General features: G+C 36.1%; 1 protein-coding gene across 1 annotated transcript; it reads right to left on the minus strand.

Annotated features, from left to right (window-relative positions):
• Positions 1–16248: 16248 nt before the first annotated feature.
• On the minus strand, positions 16249–17517 carry LOC141685649 (uncharacterized). The gene has a single exon (XM_074490743.1). It carries the CDS (start codon positions 17515–17517, stop codon positions 16249–16251), a length of 1269 nt encoding a protein of 422 aa, XP_074346844.1.
• Between the last annotated feature and the right edge of the window lie 2049 nt (positions 17518–19566).

Genomic DNA, 19566 nt, shown 5'->3' on the forward strand with positions numbered 1-19566 from the left:
AAATCAACCCAGAATCATCCAAAAACAAAAACGATTTTCAAGAATAAAAAGATAAAAATCGACTTTTTGATTTACTATACCTTAGATCAAGATATTGGTATCAATGGAAAGCTCACTTCGAGAGGAAGATTTTGGTTACTAGCACGTCTGATTTGGTTCCCAGAATCGATCGAAAATCACGTTTAAAGTTAAGGAAGAAATTCTCACCCCCAAAACTGTTCTTGGCTATTTCTATTTTCTGAATTTTAAATAAAATAAAATGAATAAATAATTTTTGTTCAGCTATTTATATTAATTCTGAGATTATATCCCCAATATAAATTAAGGGTGTTTTTATCCCTAAATTACAATAATTAAGCCCCAAAATAATAATTACGGGGAATAATTTTAAAAATGATAAAATATAAAATTACTGTCAAAATTCCCCGAAAATTGCGAATAATTCAAAAATACAAAAATAAAGGGTATTTGAAATGCGAAATTTTTTATAAAAATAAAAACATCGATTTTGTGGGGTTTGACGTCCCGGTGGAGTCCCGGTCCGTTGATTTTTGAAAAACGGAAACGATCCCTAAATTACCATAAAATCCCGAAAACACGTAAAATACATTCAAATGCGCATAAATCGAAATAAAACGAGTATCTTAATAAAGACGCTGATAAATACGCGTCCCGATTGTAAATAAGTTCATATAATTGCAATTTAAACATATTTTAATCATTCGAAATTTTTTTTGGCCCACACAGAAACACACATAACAGTTATAACATCTCATATCATGTCATTAATCACTTTAAATTTATAAAACACTTAATATTTATTTATTTAACATATAATATTCACATAATTTTCCCGGTTATTACACCCACCCTCACACCCTCACCTTCACCTACTAAGGTGGGACTTCTCTCACTCCCTTTTGCCAATCCTGAATCAATGGATTGCTGATTTTCACTCATTTCCTCTCTTTTTGCCTGGGGGCAACCCAGCCTCTCACTCAAGACACTCTCCTCTCTCATTCCTACGAGTGATTGTACAACCACTAAATCTTCTGCACTTGAAATAATTGAAGATTGAAGTTGTGCAGAGATACTCGACCGATGAGTGATATCCATCGAGTGAGTGGTAATGTTATCCGACGGATAACTGCTGTTAGGCTTATCCGTCGGGATATAGTCACTACTCGACGGATGAGCTATATCCGTCGAGAGAGTAGAATTGAATGAGGTGGGAAGAGAAACTATTGTTCACTCTGTGCTGATTGAAGATATTTGGGGCACAGATGTCACAATAATTTCTGAAAGAATTGGCAAGTGAGCCAACAAATCATCTTAAAGATGATGCTCACTTGCACTGAGTTTTGGCTTCCCCAACAGAGTTAAAGAAGGGGAATCAGGAATTGAAGTGTTTATCATATCCACTTCCAGAGAGTTTGTTGGTGAGTATGGTGTATGAGATGCTTCTATAACTAGAGATTTTGGCTGTGACTCCACATTTATTGGAGCCACATCAAACTGAATTTGAGAGAGTGCAAGGACAGTGTCTTTAGGGACACAAGCTCACCCCAAACTTATACAAGAAAGAAGAAATCTAAAACCTCTGGGGATGCACAGGGCACACACACAGAAACACACATAACAGTTATAACATCTCATATCATGTCATTAATCACTTTAAATTTATAAAACACTTAATATTTATTTATTTAACATATAATATTCACATAATTTTCCCGGTTATTACACCCACCCTCACACCCTCACCTTCACCTACTAAGGTGGGACTCCTCTCACTCCCTTTTGCCAATCCTGAATCAATGGATTGCTGATTTTCACTCATTTCCTCTCTTTTTGCCTGGGGGCAACCCAGCCTCTCACTCAAGACACTCTCCTCTCTCATTCCTAAGAGTGATTGTACAACCACTAAATCTTCTGCACTTGAAATAATTGAAGATTGAAGTTGTGCAGAGATACTCGACCGATGAGTGATATCCATCGAGTGAGTGGTAATGTTATCCGACGGATAACTGCTGTTAGGCTTATCCGTCGGGATATAGTCACTACTCGACGGATGAGCTATATCCGTCGAGAGAGTAGAATTGAATGAGGTGGGAAGAGAAACTATTGTTCACTCTGTGCTGATTGAAGATATTTGGGGCACAGATGTCACAATAATTTCTGAAAGAATTGGCAAGTGAGCCAACAAATCATCTTAAAGATGATGCTCACTTGCACTGAGTTTTGGCTTCCCCAACAGAGTTAAAGAAGGGGAATCAGGAATTGAAGTGTTTATCATATCCACTTCCAGAGAGTTTGTTGGTGAGTATGGTGTATGAGATGCTTCTATAACTAGAGATTTTGGCTGTGACTCCACATTTATTGGAGCCACATCAAACTGAATTTGAGAGAGTGCAAGGACAGTGTCTTTAGCACCATTTTGCACTGTGTGTGTGCCCTGTGCATCCCCAGAGGTTTTAGATTTCTTCTTTCTTGTATAAGTTTGGGGTGAGCTTGTGTCCCTAACCCTTTTGGCCTGTGCTCTTGGCTGAGAGCTTTGTTTAATAACTACATCCTTTTGGGAGGATGCAGCTAGAAGTGAGCTTTTATCCTTTTTAAGCACTGCAGTTTGTTGGGAAACTACAGTGTGGCTAGGCTGGGATTCATTCAACTCTCCAACTTTATTCTTGGGGTTTCTTTGATGTTCACCCCTTCCCTCACCTAACTTACCCTCCTTCACACTCCCCTCTTTGGCTTTGGTGGGTTTTTCAACTAGCATCTTTTGAGAAATACCAGAGGGGGTTTTCTTTGATTTAGATTTGGAAATAGTAGTAGGTTTGGAGGCTTTGGTAGGCAACTGTTTGGTCATTGACACAGTTGTCATAACTACTCCTGAATTCAAAGAATAGTGGAGGTTGGAATAGTTGTAGGGATGGATGAACTTACCTCACTTACCTGAGGTGCCTGCATTACAGGAAAGTAGAACATTGGCACATCCTTGTGATGATTGGCCCTGTTCAAATCTGCAATGAGTCTTCTCTCTTGAACCCAACAAACCAGTTTGTTGTTTGGGTTCTCAAGCACAATCTTTTCACAGAGGTGGTTAGCCAATAACATGAAAAATCTAGCATAATACACATTCTTTCCTCTTTAAGCTAACTCACCTAATTTAAAACCTAACTCAATCAAGACAAGGTCACTGAAATTATAAAATTTATCTGTAACTAGCATGTATAGCATGGAAATATTCACTGAATCGAAATTACTGACTTTTCCAGAGAAAACCTTAGTAACTACATCACACATGAAACTCCATTCTTTCCTAAGACCCATTCTCCTAATGTCACTCAGTTTAGAAGTAGGAAGAGCATAATGCATGAAATTAAGCATATTGATAATATCAGTGTCATTGTGTGGTGAAGTCACATTATTATCAGGAATTTTGAAACATGCTTTTATCACATCACTATTGATACAAAATTCATTACCTTTGATGGTTAGAGTGATGGTCTTGTCAGTAGAGTTGTAGATAACAGTGGTCCACATCTCTTCAACAACTTCACAGAAGATTGTGGGTGATTCCAGCATGGCGTAATTGAGCTTGCAATTCTTCACAAAGTCCATCATCTTGTGGTAGTCCTCTGATTGCTGAATACCCTTATTGACCAATGCAGTGAAATTGTTCTTCTCATAAATGAACCCAGTTTGAGACATAATCTTTACTACATGTGCCATTGTTAGAGAATGAAAGCTTGAAGAGAGAGAGAGTAATTGCTTGAGAGAGAACGAAATAAGAGCAGTTGAATTTGAGAATGATAAAAGAAAACAATTGCAATGAAATAAGCTTTTCTACTATCTCAAAAATAACTGATTAAAAATAATAAAGTAAAGTAAATTAACCAATAGAAATTGCCTAAAATAGCCGTTTAAAAATAAACTGTAAAAAATTCCACCCATTATCCGTTGTGTAATGCTTACAAACTGTAAGTATACTCGATGGATAATGTACAGGGAATTAACGGCTGAGATTAAGACAATTCGACGGATGAGGATAAACTGTTATCCGTCGAGTTTTAAAAGATTCCAGAAAAGTGATTGATTTTCAGTAGCAAATAGTATATCGACGGATGACTAAATTCGATGGATAAGGGTCATCCGTCGAGATGTAAATTTTGACTTAGCCAAAATTTCATCCAAGACTGAAAAATCAACTAAATTTCTGGCTACATGACAACTTGCAAAATAACTCAGATAAATTTAAGAGTAATTAAGCATACCTAACTCACTTACCAACCTTGAAAAGGTGGATTCGTCCAGTGGCTTGGTAAAGATATCTGCAAGTTGATTCTCACTCGGAACAAAATGTAGTTCCACAGTACCATTCATTACATGTTCCCTTATGAAATGGTACTTGATATCTATGTGCTTTGTCCTTGAATGTTGCACTGGATTTTCAGTGATGGCAATTGCACTTGTGTTATCACAGAAAATAGGAATTCTCTCAACTTGCAAACCATAATCTAGCAATTGATTTTTCATCCATAAAATCTGTGCACAGCAACTGCCAGCAGCAATATATTCAGCTTCAGCTGTAGAAGCAGAAACTGAATTTTGCTTTTTACTGAACCAGGACACAAGCTTGTTTCCTAGAAATTGACAGGTTCTTGTTGTACTCTTTCTATCAATTCTACAACCTGTATAATCTGCATCTGAATAACCAGTTAGATCAAAACCAGAATCTCTAGGATACCAAATGCCAAGGTTTGGTGTTCCCTTGAGATATCTGAAAATTCTCTTAATAGCTATCAAGTGAGATTCTCTAGGATCAGCCTGAAATCTAGCACATAAACATGTAGCAAATATTATATCTGGCCTATTAGCTGTTAAGTACAGAAGTGAGCCAACCATGCCTCTATAACTTGAAATATCCACAGACTTTTCAGTAGTGTTTAATTCAAGCTTAGTTGCAGTGGTCATAGGAGTTTTTGTAGATGTACAATCCATTAGATCAAACTTCTTTAAAATATCAAAAATATATTTAGTTTGACTAATGAATATTCCATCACTAACTTGCTTAACTTGTAAACCAAGAAAGTAAGTTAGTTCTCCCATCATACTCATTTCATACTTACTCTGCATCAATTTGGAAAACTTTTTGCAAAGTTCTCATCTTTAGAGCCAAAAATAATATCATCTACATAAATTTGAACAAGTATACTAGAGCCATTAACATTTCTGAAAAATAAAGTTTTATCTACAGTACCTCTTGTGAAGTGATTTTCCAAAAGGAACTTTGATAAAGTGTCATACCAGGCTCTAAGTGCTTGCTTCAGTCCATAAAGTGCTTTCAGAAGATAATAGACATATTCTGAAAAATTTGGATCTTCAAAACCAGGAGGTTTACTGACATATACTTCTTCCTCCAAATCTCCATTCAGAAAGGCACTTTTGACATCCATTTGATAGACCTTGAAATTGGCATGGGCTGCATAGGCTAAGAAGATTCTGATGGCTTCTAGTCTTGCTGACAATAGCCCTTAGCAACCAATCTAGCTTTGTTCCTGACTGCTATGCTATTTTCATCCATCTTGTTTTTGAATACCCACTTGATGTCTATTGGATTCTTTCCTTTAGGCTTGGGTACCAGCTTCCATACATTATTCCTTTCAAATTGGTTTAGCTCCTCCTGCATAGCTAAAATCCAATCAGGATCCAACAAAGCTTCTTCTACCTTCTTTGGTTCTTCCTTGGAAAGAAAGCTGCTATATAGACATTCTTCCTGAGTTGCTCTTCTTGTTTGAACTCTAGAAGAAACATCACCAATGATAAGCTCAAAGGGGTGATCTTTTTTCCATTTCCTTTGTTGAGGTAGATTAGCTCTAGATGAAGAGACCTCATGATTGTCTTGATGTGTGATTGAGTTTTGATTGCTAGAAAATCCCCCTGAGTTTGTGGATCTTTGATTTGAGAAAGGGAAACTTTCTATAGGTGATCTGTCTTGAATTCCTGCACCTTTTGATAACCCGACGGATGGTGAATTTTGAGTACCGACGGATGAAGCAGGTTGTCTCTCGACGGATAACGCAGATTACCTTCCGACGGATGAAACATTATGCAACTCGACAGATGTTGAGTTTTGTGCTTCATTGGTAGTAGATTTGTCTGCATTATCCTTAAACACTGTTTCTTGATCACTTTCATCATCATTGTCATCACTAATCATCTCCACATTATCGAATTTGAGGCTCTCATGGTAATCTCCATCTTTTAGTCCTTCAATCTTTTTATCATCAAATACAACATGTATAGATTCCACAACAATGTTGGTTCTTAGATTGTAGATTCTGTATGCTTTACCAACAACATATCCAACAAAAATTCCTTCATCTGCTTTCGCATCAAACTTCCCATTTTGATCAGTTTGATTTCTCAGGATATAGCATTTGCAGCCAAAGACATGAAGAAAGTTTAAAGTTGGCTTTTTGTTCTTGAACAATTGATAGGGAGTCATGCATCTTGCTTGATTAACCAGAGAAATGTTCTGAGTGTAGCATGCAGTATTTACAGCTTCAGCCCAGAAATATGTTGGTAGTTTAGATTCTTCAAGCATTGTCCTTACAGCTTCAATAAGTGACATGTTCTTCCTTTCCACTACTCCATTCTGTTGTGGAGTCCTTGCTGCTAAAAACTCATGCAGAATCCCATTTTCTTCACAAAATGCTCTCATGACAGAATTCTTGAATTCAGTTCCATTGTCACGCCAGATTCTTCTAACTTTGAAATCAGGATGATTGTTGACTTGCCTTATATGATTGATGATGATTTCACTAGCCTCATCTTTAGATTTTAGGAAATATGTCCAAGAGAACTTTGAGAAATCATCTACAATTACTAGGCAAAACCTTTTCCTTGAGATGGACAATACATTGACTGGTCCAAACAAATCCATGTGAAGCAGTTGTAAAGGCTCTTCAATTGTTGAATCAAGTTTCTTCCTGAATGATGCTTTGATCTGCTTCCCTTTTTGGCAGGCATCACACAGTCCATCCTTTGAAAACTCCACTAGAGGAATGCATCTTACCAATTCTTTCTTTACTAGCTCCTTCATGGTCTTGAAGTTTAAATGAGATAGCTTCTTGTGCCATAGCCAACTTTCATCCTGACTTGCTTTACCAGAGAAGGCAAGTTACAGATTCTGCTTTAGTTGAGTTGAAATCAGCTAGATATACAGTTCCTCTTCTCACACCAGTGAGAACCACTTTGTTGCTTCTTTTATTAGTCACAACACAGGCTTCTGAGTTGAAGGTTACTGAATTACCTTTGTCACAAAGCTGGTTGATACTCAACAGATTATGTTTGAGACCATCCACTAAGGCAACCTCCTCAACGATGACATTATCCTTTGAAATCAAGCCATATCCCACAGTATAACCCTTGTTGTCATCTCCAAAAGTAATACTTGGGCCAGCTCTCTCCTTAAACTCTGTGAGCAGGGTAGAATCACTAGTCATGTGTCTTGAACAACCACTATCCAAGTACCAAAGATTCTTTCTGTTTCCCTGCACACATCAAAATCAAATCAAGTTAATTTTGGTACCCAAGTTTCCTTGGGTCCTACCTTGTTAGCTTTCTTTTTTTGTTTCTTAGGTCTTATCTCATTTGACTTAGGAATTTCAGATTTGTCCTTAGTCATTTGGATTGGACCTTTGAAACCATTTATTGCAACAAAATTATCATGCATATTATGACTAACAGGAAATGGCATGCTTGGTGTAAATATATTATTCCAGTAAGGCATGATAAATGGCATTTGTGGCATACTATATGTAGCATAATAAGGATTAGGTGCAAATGGCATATTAGCAAACTGTGCATTCATGTTCTGTGTAGGCATAGCATTAACAGGCATGGGAGGCATGACATTCATGTTAGGAAATTGAGACTGAACAGACATGGGAGTAGGCATGGCAGATTTGCAATTAACAGATAAATGATTTACACTACCACACTTGACACAGATTTTTCTTGGAGCATATTTATCAGGTGTGTAGCTATTATGTTTGTTAATCCCTACTTTACCATTCCTATTGTTTTTCCTTTTGGTATCTATTTTTACCTCAATTTTCTCAAGTCTGTCACTTAACTGTTTGACAGTCATGTGACCAACATTAGCCTTTTTCCCTTTGTTAACTTGACTTGACTCTCCTAAAACAAAGTTCTTGGAAATAGACCCATACTTCTCATTCAGCTTGATTAGTTTGGCTTTGCTAATGGGCTTGCTCACAGCCGACGGATGAGGATTTTCATCATTCGATGGATAACATTTTTTGTTATCCGACGGATAGTCCTCATCATCCGTCGAGTCTACATCTGTTAGCAGTCCATCTACCAAATTAGGTTCTAGTTTTTCTTTGTTCTTTTTCCAGGCTTCATCACAAAAAGACTCAATTCCTTAAACTTTGGTGATTTGAGCATGGACATCCCTGGATGTTTTCCATGCTTTAATCACCTCTTGTTCACGCTCGAGCTGCTTCTTTAAAATCTCTTCCTTTTTCAAGGACTCAGTTAATTCTTCCTTGGAAATCTTACACTCAATTCTTAATTTTTCAAAATCAATAAACTGAGACTCAAGTACATTATTCCTCTCACTTAAAAACAAATTGTTTTATTTGATTTTAGTATTTTCTTTAGTAAGAGACTTAAGTGTAACACACAAATGATATAATTCCGTAGACATGTCATTTATGGCATCATTACACTCAGCTTTAGATAAATGTGCAAGGTTTGTAGTAATTACCTGATTGCTTGAGGAACTTGTCTCTGTCTCATCAGACTTGGCCATTAGGGCTAGATTGACATAGCTGACATCTTCATCTTCATCCAGACCATCTGCTGCCCAGTCATTTTCTTGTGTAATAAAAGCCCTTTCCTTTTGTTTGAGTAGATCAAAGTATTTTTGCTTATAATCCACAGGCTCAAACTTTTTCTTACTAGAATCGGACTTTCTACACTCATTGGCAAAATGCCCTGCCAAGCCACATTTGAAACATTTGAATTTTGACTTATCCACCATGTTTCTATTTGGCTTGGTTGCTCCAAAGTTCTTCTCGAACTTGAGCTTGGCAAATCTCCTGGAAAGAAATGCTAGGTGCTCATCAATGTCCTCCATGTCATCTTGGCTCAATGAATCTTCACTTTCTACTGCAAGCCCCTTGCCCTTGTTCTCACAGACCTTAGAAGTTGATTCAACAGCTTCCATCTTCACTTCCTTCTCCTTTTCCAACTTAGCGACTAGTGCAATGGATCCTCCATTCTTCTTTCCTCTCTCCATCCTTTCATCCTGCTCTATTTCAAGCTCATAGGTTTTCAGGATGCCATACAGTCTCTTCAAAGAAAACTTCTTATAATCTTGTGAGTTTCTTAATGAGACTGTCATTGGTTTCCATTCCTTTGGAAGAGATCTAAGGAATTTCAGATTAGAGTCTTTAGTCTGATAGACTCTTCCATGCAACTTAAGAGCATTTAGTAGTTTCTGAAACCTACTAAAAATGTCAGTGAGAGACTCACTTTCCTCATTGTGAAAATGCTCATATTGCTGAATCAAGAGCTGTATCTTATTTTCTCTAACTTGCTCAGTGCCATCACAGATTATCTGTATAGTATCCCAGACTTCCTTGGCAGTTTTGCAGTTGATAATGTTGTCAAACATGTCTGCATCAACTCCATTAAACAGAATATTCATGGCCTTTTTATCCTTCCTGACTTGTTCAATGTCAGTATCAGACCATTCATGCCTTGGTTTGGGAACTGATGGCTCGTTTCCTGTTGCAGCTCTCATTGGAACATGAGGGCCTTTTTCTATGCAGTCCACATAGGCCTCATCTTGAGAAAGCATATGAAGATGCATCTTTACCTTCCAATGATGGTAAATATCTTTATCTAGAAAAGGAATCTTGACTCCAACATCCTTCTTGTTCATCTTGCTGAATTGTTTTGATATTTAAACTCTTTGTAGATTAAGAGCTTGCTCTGATATCAATTGTTAGTCCCTTAACAATATAGCAAGAATTACAGAAGGGGGGTTGAATGGAATTCTTGAACCTTTTCTTAAAATAAAAATGTTCAAACTCGAATACAAATATAAGTGTTTTGATTAGCACAATGCGGAATGAAAACTTAAGTGAATCAAAACATAAGTAATTAAAAACAAGAGTCTTTAAAAACTTTTTGGTGGATTTAAACAATTCCACCAGAGATATATATATATATATTATATCGAGAGAACTCTGTGTGCAAGAATGCTCACAGCTGCTTACAAATTTTAACTACTGAGAATACAGAGAAATGCTAATAATTCTGCTTACAAATGTTTCTCACTTTTTGTATCTCAGATCTCTGTTTCTATTTGCTACTTCTTGGTTTATATATTACCAAGATTAGAAAGTCAAAAGATAGAATCATTATAAAAACTATCAGTTTTTATGCTTTGCTACTTTGTTCTCTATTACCCGGTTAATAGGCTTCCTCGTTCCATTTTCATACATCCCGACGCATGTGACCAGTTGTCACTGTCAACTGATGTTTGAATTCTTTATCCGTTGAATACATGATTATCCGTCGACTTTATGATCATCCGTTGATGGCTTCATTGATCATCCGTCGACTGCTAAATAAAACATCCGTTGATAGCCATTTGATCATCCGTCGATGGCTTTGTTAATCATCCGTCGGTAGCTATTTTGGCACTTGACTTCAATTCATTTATGCAGAATTACAAGACATCATCTATGTACAATTAATCAACATATTCTGCATATCTAGTTAAAGTCAACATGACTTATATGCTACTACAAAATTTATACAAAGGTGTATACAGAAATGTGCTACAGACTCATTATTACATAAGCTACTCACTCGAAGGATAATAAGTCATCATCCGTCAGGACTATAATGACTTATCCGTCGGGACTATAATTCTTATCCGTCGAGTGCTACATTATTTCACTAAGTAAAATCTACTTAGGTGTTTTGTTTATGAAATCATCAAGTACACAACATATGCACAACATTGGTTCATGATAAAATTGTTCCATCAAGAGACATCTAAAAATTTCTAAGAACCAAAGTTATGACAATTTTTAAGGATAACACATGACAAAGTGTCATCATTTATAATTTAACAAGCGAGATGGACAACGTGTACCCAGTGGCGGATCCAGTTTCGAATATGTGGGGGTCGGAATTTTTTTTAACGAGCTCGAGGCGAACATTTGGCATGTTCTACTCGTGTTCAGCTTGAAATAAACTCGAGCTCGGCTCGAAAAAATCAAAAATATGATCTTATATATTAGATTATTAAAAATATTTTCGCCTGAAAATCCTCTCTGAATTGTTGCAGTTGTAATCGTTAGAATCACTGACGATTTTACCAGCATATAAACTCAAGGATATTCAATTTCTTTGTGTAAGGTTGTAATAAGATCTGGGCAGCTCGCGAGCTCGCCCAGCTCGAACTCGTTGTACTGCTCTCGGCTCGACTCGTTTTGTAAATGAGCTCGAGTCTGGGTAAAGGTTTCAGCTCATTTAATTAAACGAGTCGGCTTAACTTGACTCGTGAAATTAAATGAGCCGAATTCGGGTAGCGTTTAATGCTCGATTTGGTGTAAAATTGAACGAGCCGGCTCGTTAAAACTCGTGAAAATTAGCGAGTCGGGTAGAGTCGAGTTCGGGCAGAGGTTTAGGCTTGTTTAACTAATGAGCGAGCTTGACTCAATTAAACCTGGCTCGAATTACACCCGGCTGGAAACTCGGCTCGTCCGGACCGAATAACACCCTTATCATTGTATTTTTCAACCATATTTTGAACGAGGTCAATAATACCATTCAAATTTTGAAAATCAACTTTGGTTTTGTGTCAACTGTATACTTAAAAAGCTGGCCTTTAAGTGATTAGAAGATGTATTTGATCAAATTCTGAAGGATAGAATTTTAATCAAAAGCTAATAAAGAAATATGTGGTTTAAGTATAAATGCTAGTTCAATATCTATTTCTATCCTATTTTTTGTCATATATTCTCAACTTCTACTTTCATTTGTAACTCATAATTTTTTTAAGCAAAAAATATATACCTTTCATTTATAAATGTTGCCCCAATATAAAGAATTTTGACATCAAAAAATTTTAAGTAGTGGACAATCTTTTTTTTGGCAAAAATTAAGGGGGTCGTTTTTAATTTTTATATAATTTGAATATACATATTTAACTAAACTAAAAATTAAAGGGGGGTTAGATGACCCCCCTTGCCCCTTAGAGGATCCGCCTCTACGTGTACCCAAGACTTGGTAATTTTCCAAATAGTTGCTATCTACAATATTGTAGCCTCTTGAATGTCATTGACTCATTTTTTTAGCATAAACATACTTGTTGGGAAATATAGGTAGTAATCCCACATTATCAAGTTAATTCGAGCAAAAATTTGAGTGGACTAATATTGCATGCGCGTAACGAGTGACACTTGGAATGTGTTATCCTCCGAGAGAGTTTTTCGAGGCACTTTGAATCACTCAAGATGACTAAGAGATGGATGAGATTAAGTTATGGTGGTATCATCCACTATTTAACATTATCTATAAAATGAGAAAATCTTCTCAAATCTTTGGAGCAGGGATAAGGCCTGTTTGTATCTTACCCCCTCCCCTACTCCTGAGTGGGACAATATCAAGTAATCTGCTTTTTTGGTTCATGATAAATTTGTTCCATCAGGAGACATCTAAAAATTTCTAAGAACCAAAATTATGACAATTTTTAAGGAGAACACATGACAAAGTGTCATCATTTATAATTTAACAGGCGAGATAGACAGCGTGAACCCAATACTTGGTAATTTTCCAAATAGTTTATATGTGCGATATTGTAGCCTCTAGAAAGTCATCGACTCATTTTTTTAGCATAAACGTACTTGTTGGGAAATTTGGGTAGTAGTCCCACATTGTCAAGTCAATTTGAGCCAAAATTTGAGTGGACGAATGTTGCATGCGTACAACGAGTGACACTTAGAATGTGTTCTCATCCGAGAAAGTTTTTCGGGGTATTTTAAATCACTCAAAATGACTAAGAGATGGATGAGACTAAGTTGTGGTGGTATCATCCATCATTTAACATTATCTATAAAATGAGAAAATCTTCTCAAATCCTTGGAGCAGGGATAAGATCTGTTTGTATCTTACCCTCCCCGAACCTACTTGTGAGTGAGATAATATCAAGTAATCTGCTTTTTTGGTTCATGATAAAACTATTTTATCAGGAGACATCTAAAAATTTCTAAGAATCAAAATTATGACAAATTTTAAGGAGAATAGATGACAAAGTATCATTATTTTTAATTTAGGACCGCGTGAAATCAAATGGGACTGCACTCCTAAAATTATTTGTGGATCCTGTAGTTATTCATCATCCCCAGGGGCAGAGGTAATTTTCCAAATAGTTGCTATCTGCAATATTTTAGCCTCTAAGAATGTCATTGACTCATTTTGTTTTTTTAATAAAATTGTACTATTATACAACTGATATTATCAAGCTCTAGTACATGAGAAATGAAATGAGGAGGAGTGACATACCACTCTCCTGGATCTGACATAGAATAGGTAGCTTTAGCCAATACATGTGCCACACTATTCGCAAACCTAAACGCAAACTGAAGTAGCACGTGATTTATGTGCTTTAATAATTGGACACAATCGTCCACAATAGTTCCAAACACTGATTCATCTGGGGTTCTACTACATGCCTGCACTACGACACTGGATTCAGATTCCAACACACACCGCTCATACTTTAATTCCATAAGCCATGACAATGCTTCCTTTAGTGCTATGGTTTCCGCTTCCCTTGGTCGCCACCTCCCCTCTATCTTCTTACATCGAGCAGCCATAAACCCTCCTTGTACATCTCCCACACTCATGCTCCAACCACTTGTCGATGTTTACTTACTAATATCTAAGCCTCTTTCCAATCCTTTAACAAATTATTAGTTGCAGACACAACCCCAAAAGCAGATCTATTAATTTTTTCCCAAACCCAGTTGTTTCTTCTATTTCAAAAACTCTAACACATCATCCCCATTTGTACACATTGTTCCCTGGAGCACTTTTCAAACACTCGCATAATCGTTTCAACAACTGGCTCATGAGATACATAGTACTATATCAAATTCATTCCTGTCATTGCCCATACTGTGCTCGCAAAACCACATGAGAACAACACATGTCCGTCTGTTTCAATGTCAGAATGACACCAAGGACATAGTAAATTAATGTTAATATTCTTCCTTACCAGTGCATCAGTTGTAGGCAAAAAAGATTTACTCACACGCCACAAAAAATTGGTAACCTTACCTGGAAACTGTAACGACCACAACTTAGTCCAATACTTTTTATCAACATCATGAACTTCCCCTTGCAACCAGAGATAACCACTTTTAACCGTATAATCTCCTTTCTCGTCTAATAACCAATACCATGTATCTTCCTTATCCGTCATAGGAAATGGTATTTATTGAATTAACTCAATATCTCGCTCCAGAAACATGTCCTGCAAAACATCCATATCCCATTCACGATCTTCTATCTGCATTAAACTACTCACCATGTTATTCTGTAAATGCACATGCATTGGCGTCATGACACATCCATTATTCATACACTGCAGCCAAGGTGTCCCCCAGATACATGTATCCTTGCCATTCCCAATTTTTTTCCTCACTCCAGCTTTAATTACCTCTATTGCTTCAAAGATACTCCTCCAAACAAAGCTTGGATTTGCACCAACTTTAGCATCTAAAAAGCGTGATCTAGGGTAATACTTTGCTTTAATTACTGCAGAAACTAACAGATTCGTTTCTTTAAGTAACCTCCATCCCTGTTTAGCCAACATGGCCAGATTAAATTTCCTTAGCTCCCGAAGGCCCAATCCTCCGCAATTTTTTGGTAGACACACTTTAGTCCAGTTTATCCACTTCACTCCTTTGTTATTTTTCCCATTCCCCCATAAGAAAGCATTCATCTTCCGTTCAATCTCTTCACACATAGTGCTTGGAATTAAAAATAAATTCATCCAAAATGTGGGTAATGTTTGAGCTGAAGAGGATAACAGTATAAATTTCCCCTGACATGACAGATCTCTATTATACCAGCTATGTAACTTTTGCTGCACTCGATCAGTAAGAAAACTGAAGACCTCTGTTTTATTTCTTCCAACACACATAGGCATACCCAGATATTTGTAAGGTTTTCGAGCTTGCTTTACTAAAAGCTTTTCACAGACCTCTTGTTTATCTCTTTCAGATGTATTAGGACTGAAGTCAATCTCTGACTTATCGTAGTTTATATCTTGTCCTGACAGTGCCCCATATCTATTCAACACACTTTTTAGCGTATTTGCCTTTACTTTGGTTGCTTTCAGAAAAAAATAACAATCATCGGAAAAGAGTAAATGAGATATATGTGGTTCAGTATTCGCTATTTTACATCCATGTAATAAACCACAGTCTTCATATACTCTAATCATACCACTCAATCCCTCCGCACAAAGAATATATAAATATGGAGAAATCGGGTCACCTTGTCTTAATCCGCGTTGAGGTATTACTTCACCAAAAATTTCTCCATTTCTTAAGAAGCTATACGAAACTGTTTTTATGCACTGCATCACTCTGTCTACCCAAATTTCAGGAAAACCAAACTTGTCCAGCATCATCTCTACAAATGACCACTCCAACCAATCATAAGCTTTAGATACATCCACTTTCAATCCAGCTACCCCAACTTTGCCTTGCATTTTTCTTTGAATGTAGTGATTTATTTCATATGCTATCAAAGCATTGTCGGTTAACAAACAACCTTCAATAAACGCACCTTGTTTATCAGAGATAAGCATATTTAATAGGGGTTTGAGTCTATTTGCCATAACCTTGGACATAATCCGTATCAATACATTGCAAAGTGAAATTGGTCGAAGATCAGACACTTTTTTAGGTTTTTTCACCTTAGAAATTAGACAAACTAAAGTACGGTTCACCCCATCCGGTAAGTGTCCAGTTTCAAGGAAATTTCTCCAAAAAATAGTCACATCCTTACCCACTATCTCCCAATAAGCCTGATAAAAGCCTGGATTAAGTCCATCTACCCCAGGTGATTTATCTGTATACATGGAAAACACAGTAGTTTTCACCTCCTCCTCCAAGACAGGCATGGTCAAGCTTGACTTTGTACGACAGAAATAACTGGAAATTCACTTTGTACGGGTAAACTTGTATTTGGCCTAATACTGTAAAACATATTACGAAAATATGCTGTGATGACTTCTTGGATGTCAGCCTCCGTTTCCTGCCATTCCCCAGCTTCATTTTGCAGTTTTTGAATCTTGTTATGTTCCTTACGAGTAGAAGCAAATTTATGAAAGAAGGTAGTGTTTTTCTCACCATCCCGAAGCCAATATTGCTTTGCTCTTTGTCTCCAAAATATCTCTTTTTTCTCTAACAATTTCATATAATGCCAACGTGCTGTATTGTACTTCTGAATTCCCATTCGATCTCTTCGAGAACGCCAGTGTTGCATTTCTTTTCTATATCTTCCCAGTTGCACTTTCATCTCCCGAACTAACCCTCCTCCGCACTCCTCCATTCTCAGACAACACTTCATGATTTTTCCCATCAAAACCCCCCCATCTCCTTCCCAGCAGTCTTTTACAATGTTTCTACATTCCTGCTCCCCAATCCACATATTTTCAAATTTAAATCTACTTCCGCATTTCATAAAAACCTGTCTATGTAGTTGTAGAAGCAATGGAAAGTGATCAGATGTTGTTACCTCAATGACTTTAACTTCTGCTAGTGGGAACATCTCAATCCATAAATTAGTAGCCATACCTTTATCCAAACGTTCCTGGATCCATCTATGTGCCCCCCTTGATCTTTCCCACATGAACATATCTCCAGAAAAACCAAGATCATGTAAACCACAACTCATTATAGCATCGAAAAAACCTTCCATTAGTCTTCTTGGTTGTCTTTGTCCTCCTCTTTTTTCCTCCATCGAGATAATATCGTTAAAATCACCAATGATGCACCACGACAATATTGAACTTGCAGCTAATTGTCGAAGCATATTCCAAGATTCCATACGTCTATTTCTCTGTGGAATTCCATAATACCCAGTATACCTCCATTTTCCTGTTTGTTCATGGCTAACCTCGAAATCAATAAAATTATTACAGCTTTGAAGAATCTGAACCGCTCCTCCATTTTTCCACATCAGAGCAAGACCACCCCCATGTCCTTGTGCGTCAATAGCATAATACCCTGCAAAACCTAACTTTTTACTCACTGTCGCCACCTTATTATTCTTAATTAGAGTCTCACTAAGAAATATGAGACTGGGCCTATATTGTTGATTTATATCCAACAAGAGTCTAACTGTTCGTGGGTTGGCCAGCCCACGACAGTTCCAAGCTAAGATACTCATAATCCTTGGCGGGCCTGGACCCCAGGACCCGCCATTAGCAAGTTTTTTCACATATCTATGAATATGTTGTTTATTTTTATTGCCTTTGAAAAGATACAAAAGGAACTTGCCAACTAGGAAGGTCGAGGAAAGTATTTATTTAGTGCTCTTTAGTAACTTGAAAGATAACACAATTGAGCATAATTTGGAAGTTTTCTTTTTCGTCGGGGCATAATTTGGAAGCTTGAGTATTTAAGTTCTGATCTTATTTTTATACTAGTATATAATTCATGTATTGTTGTAATTATTTAAAATATAATTTTAATATATTATTCTTATGATTCAACTTTATACCCTTAATATAATAATTTTAAAATGCATCACGGTTATTTTTATCATTATATATTGAAATTATAATTTTAATATATTATTGGTAGGATTTAAATCTTATACTTCTTATATAATAATTTTTAAGATTATATCTAACAGTTCTCATCAGTTTGACTGACGGCTCTGGATTGAGACCAATGACCAACGACCAAATTTTTAATGTTTCGTCTTTAATATAATAATATAGATGATTTCTAGTGAAAGAGATATGTCCTAAGTCCAATCATGTATGAGGATTTAGGAATAACTTTTATGTAATTTATTTTGATTTCATTGATATTAATAAAAGGCTTGTTTTGTTTTGATTGCGGGCTCTATCTATTTAAATGTTTAAATAAGATATACCACAGTTTAGAGTAAAGCTTTTTATGGATTCTGATGATATCATAATAATGAGACCTAAAAGATGATAACTCTAAACTTAAATAGTTCCTGGTCGTAGGATTACTAACTGGTAATTAATAATCCACAAAGATCGGTACATACTATGCTTGCTTCATTATGAAGGATGTCTGTTCTTATAGACATTTGTGTGGTGACACTATAGTTAGTATGTAGGTGCTTATTATAGAATAAGTTCACTGAACATGACTCACACAGCTGAACAACTGATGGAGTTCACTCACGTGTCAGCAGTTGTTCACATAGTGATAGTTGTACAAGTATCCTTAGACTTGAGGTCATCATAGTCATCTTGTGTACACTGAACTATGCTTTGATTTAGTTCTTAGTCTCAAGGGACAATTATAAGGGCTCTACTGGGTATAGGAATTTGTACACGAAGATAGTGTATGATCAATAAAGGATCTACCCCTTCCAGTGTAGGAAGAGAATGTTCAATGTTGATCCACTTATGTTAGTTCAAGAATCTCAGGCCAGAGTGAATGAAATTAGAAAGGAGTTTCTAATTTACATTAAATAGAACTAAGCATAGTGAATGGGAAAGCAAGTGATTAAATAAGATAGGCTTGACACAAGTTCCATGCCTTATATTTAATCGTGACATTGCAGGGTAGAAGGAATTAATTGTACGGTAACTACTCACTGAATAGGTTCTTGGTATTCTAAGCAGTGAATTCGTATTATCCGGATAGTCGCGATATGCTGAGAAGTATCCCTTACGATGTAGAATAAATATGATTAATTAATTAATCATATTTAATGAATTAGAGAATTTATATAAATAATGATAAAATAGTTTTATTATTATTTATTTCTACTACCGGCTTAATATTGAACCTACAGGGTCACACCATAAAAGAGAATGATTTAATGGTGGAGGAATTAATTAATAATGGCTGATAATTATTTATTTATGAAATAAATAATTAATTGGCAAATTTAATAATTGATTAAATGAGATTTAATTGATTATAATTTAATTAAGAAAAGGTTCTTAATATTATTAATTAAGAATTTAATTTTTGGAAATTAAATCAAGTGAGAGAATTTTTTCTAAAGAGTTTAGAAAAAGGATTAATAATTAAAAGGTGTTTTAATTATTAGTGAGAATAATAAAGGGTTAATAATAATAATGGGAAAATTTTCAGCTGAAAATTTTGCCTATAAATATACTATTATAGACCCTATTTTTGCCTCAACCAAAAAGATTTACAAAACCCTAATTCTCTCCATCTCCTTTTCCTTCATTACATCGTTTTCTTGGTGGATACCGTTGGA

Source organism: Apium graveolens, chromosome 2 (assembly GCF_009905375.1).
Source record: "Apium graveolens cultivar Ventura chromosome 2, ASM990537v1, whole genome shotgun sequence".
Classification (NCBI taxonomy): Eukaryota; Viridiplantae; Streptophyta; class Magnoliopsida; order Apiales; family Apiaceae; genus Apium; species Apium graveolens.